Consider the following 7,736-nt stretch of genomic DNA (forward strand, 5'->3'; position numbering starts at 1 on the left):
TGCCACCATTTTGCCTCTGTTGGCTGGTCTCATCTCACCGTTAATGCCAGGTGTGAATGGTCTCAGGGCTGGAACCCCTCAGGTTTTCTTCCCAGAAATGGCAGGACAGGAGCAGCAAAGGGGCTGGTAAAGGTATAACTTGCCCTTCTCTGCTTCCCCGCTGAAAAATCAACATAGCCAAGAAATCTTATGTCTCACCTTGTCGATGAAGGAGGCAAATTTATTGTTGAGGGTTTGAATCTGATCCTTCTCATCCTTGCGGATACTCTGGATGTTGGGGTCAATCTCCAGGTTGAGAGGTTTCAGAAGGCTCTGATTGACTGAGACTTCACGGATGCCCCCAGCTGGGACAGCAGGGAATCCAGGGCCACCCACACCACCACCAAATTCGAAGGCACCACCAACTGCACCACCGAAACCACAGGAGATCCCAGCACCAAAACCTGCAGGTCCATAGAAGCCACCTCCTCTTCCAGCTACAGACATCCTCTTGCATCCACCAAAACTGTAGAGGCTCCTGCTTCCAAAACCTCCAGTAAACCTTCCATACCCAGGGGCAATACTGCAGCTTCCGCCTTGGGGTGCAGGACGCACACAGAAGCTGGTGCTGCTGGCGTTCGGAATGAAGGCAGAAGCAGCACTGAAGCCGGTTTTGCTCTGGGTCCTTGCAGCGCACTGGCGAGACATGGCAGCTGGTGTGAGCCGGGTGAGAGAGGTAGGAGAAATAAAGCAGCAAGGAAGGCAGGAAGGTGAAGCTGTGCTCCCCCAGGCTGGGACCGGCCCTTTTATCCTCTCCCTAGCTGGGGATGGGTCTGGCATGGTGCTCATCTTACTGATTAACTGGGCTCGGCACACCCAGCAGCAAAGCGGCCAGTGAGTTCACCATGTGCACAAGCACCTATGAAGCACTCGCAAAGTGCAGGAGTTGCATTTTTTGGGTGACAGTCATGATCGGGCTGTTGAAATATCTGAGAAAACACTAAACATTGCCTGCTCACCTCCTGTTTGCAGCCATCCCTTTCCCACTCCCTCCCTTCACCTCTGCAGACGGTTCCCCACATTGGGCAAGCGCTCGCTCACCTCGGTTTCATGGGTGAATCAGCCCCTCGGTTGCGTCAAGGTGGGTTATTTTGCAGGGCAGAGGTCCGAGCTCTGAGGAATCTGTTATTGCGGGTCTGTGTTTTCCGGCAGCTCTGGTTTTGGGTGAACGCCCCAGGGGGGCATCAGCACCTCAGGCCCCGACTTGTCGGAAGTTCTGGGCTCTTGTTCTCATGTCCAAGCAAGAATCATTTAAACCAGAGCTGATACAGACGGGGGAAGGAGGTGATGGAGGGAGAGCCAGGGGGTTGGTGGGACATTGATGCAAGTCTTGGACCATCAGCTATCAAAACCCGGCCGGGGCGTGGGAAGGACGCGGACGGTGATTTCATGAATGGCATTTTCAGAGCTCTTCTTGCTGTGAAAAGTGCTGACATTTCATCCTGATTCGACCGACAACAAATGATGAAATTGCAGAATACGGCCTGGGAGGGAGTTACTGTTGTCTGTGACGACACAAAAGCTGAGTTGGCGATTTCTCAGGGCTTCACCCTCACAGATTTTTTGGAGCTGTTTCCTGACTCATGGGCTGACCTTGTCTCTACATGGTGTGAAGCCTGTTCCCAGGCTGCCCTCCCCCTATCTGTTGTCCTCCCCCTCTGATATCTCTTACTCACAAGGAAATTCAGCGCCTGGGATCCGTGCGTACAACATCATTCACAGACAACTCCCTCTGCTTGTATTCTGCGGAGCTCCCAGGAAAGGTCCAACGGTGCATTTCTCTGGTGAGATGTGCGGGGTCTTGACTTGCCCAGCATGTCCTGTGTGGTGGCACATGGGCACAAATCCTAGTGCAAGCAAGATGCTCCCAGTCACTCCCAGTGTTTTGTCTGGATGCCCAGGGATGGACATGCTTCTCTTGGACCCTGCAGCCTCTTGGGTTTCCCAGGTATGTCTCTCTCGTTGATGCTGTTTCAGACATGCTTTTTTTTTTCTTTTTTCCAATTTTCCTCTCTATCCTTCTAAAATTTTCAATAGACACCCTGGTCAAAGCTAAAATAACCTTTTTGGGAGTGTTTCAGTTACTGTGTGGGACAGCAAGCAGCAGTTTTTGAGAGAGAAGCTTCTGTGACTCAGCTGCTGTCCTAAAGAACCCCGTAAAAAACTTTACAGGTAGCACTTAGCAATCGGGTCCCTCCACCCGTTGCAAATTCAAGCCCCTGAGTGCCAGCACCGTTCATTTCCTTACAACTAAGGTTTTAATCTGGGCTGTGCTAGAGTTAACACTGTCCCCTCCGACTGAAATAGCCCCAGATCATTGCTGCATCTGTTGAGCTCATCCCACAGGCACTGGATGCAGGAGGTTTCGTAGGTGGTGACCCTCGGGAGCAAGGACAGCCAGGCATTGGTCATGTATCCAGAGATGCCTTTGACAAGGTGGAGTTTTGCATCTTGCATAAAAAGGGATGCCCTGGGAGGTCAGCCCTTCCCCTGCTGGATGATGGGCTTCAACATCTCCACGTTACCCAGGTGTTGATGCAATGGGTACATCCATCTGATGAGCCTGTTGGCCATGTACGCTCTGTCCTCTTTGGTTAGAGAGCGTGTTTAGGCAGCAGTGAGGAAGACTATCAGCGAACTTTGCCCAGGCTGCTGTTCAGAGTGAGGATATCGCTCCTTCCCAGGAAGCTGCTGGGAGTATCCAGCAAGAAGGGGTGGTGGAGCAGGAGTGCAGAGCCGCAGCAGGCCCATATCGAAGCCTGCAAGTTTTGGGGAGATTTCCTGAGGGATACAGAGAAGAACATGCAGAGTTCAGGGCGACCTAGAAAATTATGAGAAACTGCTGGTCCCGAAGGAAATCCCGAATACAGCCCAGCGCTCAGGCACTGCCTAACCCCTCTCTTGGCTCATTCTTTATTTTCCTACTTTTAGAGCACTTCTCTACCCATTACTTGTACTTACTTAAAGATACGGGGTGAAGTTGGGACTTCTTCTTCCTAACCACACCTATTTGTTCAGCTGATCTTCAGCAACGCTGATCTTCATCGCTCTGTAGCTCTCAGCTTCTACTTCTCAATTCATTTCTCCCGTTAGTCAGAACCACAGCTCAGACTGCTGCATCTCCTCTGGTTCTTCTCCACCTTCTCAAAACAAGATCTTGTCTACAGTGTCTTCTAGAAATGTGAGGAAACATTGGGTCTTGAAGAATTTCACTTTTCAACAAGTATCCCATGCCGGGATAGTTTTTATAGCTATCACATGAGTGACTTCTAATTCAACGTAGCATGTGAATGCCTGTGGACCAGATCCTCCACCTGCTTGTACTCAAAGGAGAGGAAACATCAGCATCGAGACCCAGGAGAAACACCTAAACCAGTGTGGCCAGTGCTCCGGACAGAAGAGGGGTGATTTCAACCCATTCGGGCAGATGTTTGCACTGCTGACACCTCCCCGTAGCTGAGCCAGCTTGCAGCAGAAGGGGTTTGAGATGGACTGATAGACCCAAACAAGTCAGGCGGTTGCTCTGACTCCCCCGGCAATTAGTTCGCTATTGTTAGAAGTTTCTGCGGGTACATCACACACTTGGCACTGCCCTTTGTACCCCCCGGGAGCTGGGGTGTTGGGTGCTCTATTGGCTGGAAGCTGCTTAGTAAATGAATTTAAGACCTTCTCCCCTGTGCCCAGATCTTGCCTTGGCGTGTCCCGTGTTTTGCTTCCAGGGGTTTTACTCGCGCGGTGGGGAGAGCACTGGGATGACGGCAAAGCTCCCTTGGGTGCTGCGCTGTGCCCCGGTGTTTTGGCTGCTGATGGAGAGAGTCAGGAGGTGTGAACAAGGAGCAAAACCCTGAGCCTTTACCTGGGCAGGGCCCGAGGAAAAGTGCTTGTTACCTGCATTTGCATTTGCTGTTCCATGTCTTTAATTAAAAGGACCACAAAATGAAATAAATCACATATGCATTTTTATTAGACAAACACCAGAAAGTGAAGAGAGACAAACAGTCATGGGACACACTTTATATACAAAACCCGGCCAAAAAATGCTGAGCTGTAGCAAGCGAGTTGCGAATTTAAAACAGTTGGGCTCCCGTTGAGGAGCAGAGCCCTACACACTAAACACAGTGAGAGAGAGTTCCGAGAGGGAGGCTCCTGTGTGACGAGACACGGAGTTTAGGTGGCCCTCGTTCTGCTGACCTCAGCCATGCTTTAGCAAAGGACCAGCGTGAAGGTGTTTTCTGGCGAGCGAAGGCGTCCGAAAGGAAACTTTTAGCTCCTGTAACTTCTTCTGGTGGAGGAAGTTGAGACGAACTTCACACTGGAGCTGCTGCCGCCTCCGAGGGTGGTGGTGCTCACCCCGGGACCGCTTCCACAGCTGAAGCTGTTGGCCATGTTGCAGATTCCCCCTCCCATGCTGAGGTTGCTTCCTCCTCCGTACCCTGTTCCCACAGTTGTTCTGGTCACGGCTGCAAGAGGGAGAAGGAAAAGCTTTCAGTTTCTCTGGGCACTGGCTGCTGGGTGCGGGGAGGTGCTCATGTTTAAACAAGGTAATTATTTATTTTAAATGGCATTTATGTGAGAGACTTACAGATATTCACTGGGACGCCATCTCCAGCCAGCCTGTTAGGGGACAGAACACAAGGTCAGAGGACACGAAGTCTGCCGATAGCAGGGTGGGGGTGGGGGGTGGGGGTTAGGGTACCTTTCCTAGAGACCTTGGGGTAGGAAAATTAAAACTCTGTGTAATTCAGGAGTGCTTCCTGCAACGTTATTCCATCATCTAGGACAATCTTCCCTCCTCCCCTCCCTCTAATGCCCTGTTTGGCGTTTCAGAGATGCCGTGCATCTCCAATGCTCTTCTTGCTTTGCTACCCCATCAGGACTAGAAGGGCTGTGTGTCCCACCCACCTGCACTCCTCGCCCTCCAGCAGCTTCCTGTAGGTCGCGATCTCAATGTCCAGGGCCAGCTTGACGTTCATGAGCTCCTGGTACTCGCGGAGCTGCCGAGCCAGGTCAGCCTTGGCCTGTTGCAGAGCATCCTCCAGCTCAGCCAGTTTGGCTTTGGCGTCTTTGAGGGTCAGCTCCCCGCGCTCCTCAGCATCTGCGATGGCCGCTTTCAGATTTGCACACTGCAGGAGAGAAACCCCCAGTCATACGACACCTGGACTCATTCTTTATGTCCCCTGAAATCACAAGGTCTTACTCTAGCACCGTCAGTTCAACCATTTTTAGAAACATTTCTCTGAGAGAAAACTGAGCAGAAGTTGCCCAGGTTGCCTCTGGTGTTTTCCTTCCTCTCCCTTGCAAGCCAGGGAATAAATAGGTTAAAAATGTGCATTTGCTGCTTCTTACCTGTTTTTTCACGCTGTCGATTTCAGACCGCAGCCGCTGGACGTGGCGGTTGAGCTCGGAGATCTCCTGCTTGGTGTTGCGGAGGTCATCCCCGTGCCTGCCGGCTGTGGCCTGCAGCTCTTCATACTGTCACAGAGAGAGGAACAACCAGTCAAGGTAAAATCCATTATTTTGGGAGTAACCCAGGTGCCTGAGAGTCTGGGTCCCTCCTGGAGGCCAGGCAGGCAGCTGGAGTGCTGCTGTGCATGATGCAACGTTCGAGCAGGGTTTCTTGGAAGAGTCAGCCTTTAGCTGTTCAAGACAAGACGCGAAGATAACAGCACAGAAACCCCCAACTTCTTCACCTTGGTCTGGTACCAGGACTCAGCCTCCGCCCGGCTCCGGTTGGCGATGTCCTCGTACTGCGCTTTGACCTCCGCGATGATGCTGTTGAGGTCCAGGTTACGGTTGGTGTCCATTGACAGGACCACGGAGGTGGATGTCCTCGTACTGCGCTTTGACCTCCGCGATGATACCGTCCAGGTCCAGGTTTCGGCTGTTGTCCATGGTGAGGACGACGGAGGTGTCGGAGATCTGGGTCTGCATCTGGGACAGCTCCTGCAAAGTGCACGGGGGATTAGGTGAGCCAATCCACTTCCTTTTCATCCTTCAGACCTGGGAGAGGCTGCAGATTGTTATCGAAAGAGCTAAGAGGGTTGGTGTAACTCTGCAGAGGGAGAGGATTTAGCATCTCCTGGGGGAAGAAATTACAGGGTTTCAGAGGAGAGGAGGGAGGGGAGCTCTCAACCGAGGGTTGAGATGGTTTGGAAGGTGGTTGCACTCACTGCTTCGTACAGGGCTCTCAGGAAATTAATTTCTTCGATCAGCGCATCTACCCTGGCTTGTAGTTCCACCTTGTTCATGTAGGCAGAATCAACATCCTGGAGGACAAGAGATTTAGATCAAGTGTTTTGAACTCCTGTTTGCAGATCACGCAGATCTCCACAATAACAGTCCCAGCAAGAACCCGTGACAAAAGCTTTTGGACTATGGCTGGATTTGGGAATGAGCGGGTGGTTAGAGCTCTGCAAAAAGCCGTCAGATGTTGCTCTGTAATTTGCTCTCACCTTCTTGAGTGTCACAAATTCATTCTCTGCCACCGTACGCCTGTTGATTTCATCTTCGTACCTAGTGGGGGGAAGCAGCGGCAGCATTTGTTTAGGCACGTAACAGACGGAGGCGATTCGGGTTTGCTGGAATGAACTTCCTTAAGAGCATTTTGCATACAACGTTCTTTTCTCCTACAGAGCCTCTGAGTAAAAGGCCACGAGTGTGTTCCTGGGCTAAGCTAGTTAGAACAAGCACATCAACAAAATGTTTAAAGTATCTTTTTTTTTTTTCCCTATTTCTGGCCATTCGTCAAGCTCTTTCTGCCTGTCTTAAGCAGATGAAGCACGCTGGTCTGAAACTCTCAGACCTGCTGGGTCATTTATTTTTTCTCAGATGGTAATTTAGTTAACGAGTCTTTGATAATATCCTAAATTATTGGGTAAATGTTTGCATACTTGGATCTGTTACTCCATTACCGTTTATCTAGAGAAAATGCCACAACCTTCAGTGCGGGGAATTCCACCATCCGGACTCGCCTGGATCCCCAAGTCGGCTTAAGGATATTTATTGAATGGAGAAGGGCTGCACCCACCCAGTTCAGTAGACCACTAGCTCGATAGACTTACTTCTTCTTGAAATCCTCCACCAGGTACTGTGTGTTGACAAGTTCTCCCTCCAACCTTCCCTTGTCGCTCAGCAAACTGTTCAGCTGTACCCGGAGGTTGTTGATATACGTCTCAAAAAGAGGCTCCAAGTTGTTCTTCACCGTTTTCATCCCCTGCTCCTGAAGCAGGCTCCACTTGGTTTCCAGCACCTTGTTCTGTTGCTCAAGGAATCGAACCTGCAAGCAGAAATAATGAAGATGATTTGAAAGAGCAGAGGTTACGGAGAGGTTTCCTCGCGAACACGGGATCTCCGTGCTATCTGAGGGGGGCAGGACTCTTTCCAGCAGGTTTTCATGGCCACATTCTCATCTGGTAGAAGAAGGAATTTGCTCTTTGACTGCAGGGTCTGCTCAGAATTGCAAACAAACTCTGGAGTGACTGTTGGTTTTCTTGCACCGTGCCTCCCCCTTGATGCTTTGCTCAACCAAGACAAGGTACACGTGCCTTGTATGAAACGTATCAGATAAGGAGCAAATTGGGGTTTGCTCTTTAATTAAGAAAATTAATATTAAAGTGCTATTTCTCCTTCCCTTCAATAGAGCTCCCCCACCCCACAAAAGCTCCACAATAACGTAGCATTTTCCTTGAAACCCAAGA

The 7,736-nt window shown here is 50.7% G+C and overlaps 2 protein-coding genes across 3 annotated transcripts in view; both read right to left on the reverse strand.

Annotated features, from left to right (window-relative positions):
- Positions 1–687, reverse strand: part of LOC104489954 (keratin, type II cytoskeletal 5-like) — a 3,753-nt gene extending 3,066 nt beyond the window's left edge. The window contains exon 1 of the mRNA XM_010132176.1: positions 199–687. Within this exon, the coding sequence (XP_010130478.1) occupies positions 199–687 (489 nt within the window). The remainder of the gene's footprint in view (positions 1–198) is intronic.
- Positions 688–4,302: 3,615 nt separating this feature from the next.
- Positions 4,303–7,736, reverse strand: part of LOC104489953 (keratin, type II cytoskeletal 75-like) — a 4,581-nt gene continuing 1,147 nt past the window's right edge. Inside the window, exons 2-10 of one of the 2 annotated variants that reach the window (XM_010132173.1) lie at positions 7,101–7,315; positions 6,492–6,552; positions 6,210–6,305; positions 5,887–5,982; positions 5,730–5,798; positions 5,386–5,511; positions 4,942–5,162; positions 4,622–4,653; positions 4,303–4,499 (exon numbers count right to left, since the gene is read on the reverse strand). In XM_010132173.1, coding sequence (XP_010130475.1) covers positions 4,303–4,499; positions 4,622–4,653; positions 4,942–5,162; positions 5,386–5,511; positions 5,730–5,798; positions 5,887–5,982; positions 6,210–6,305; positions 6,492–6,552; positions 7,101–7,315 — 1,113 coding nt within the window. The remainder of the gene's footprint in view (positions 4,500–4,621; positions 4,654–4,941; positions 5,163–5,385; positions 5,512–5,729; positions 5,799–5,886; positions 5,983–6,209; positions 6,306–6,491; positions 6,553–7,100; positions 7,316–7,736) is intronic. The other variant, XM_010132174.1, reaches the window with a different exon arrangement.

The sequence above is a fragment of the Buceros rhinoceros genome, unplaced genomic scaffold (genome assembly GCF_000710305.1).
Source record: "Buceros rhinoceros silvestris isolate BGI_N320 unplaced genomic scaffold, ASM71030v1 scaffold18382, whole genome shotgun sequence".
Classification (NCBI taxonomy): domain Eukaryota; kingdom Metazoa; phylum Chordata; class Aves; order Bucerotiformes; family Bucerotidae; genus Buceros; species Buceros rhinoceros.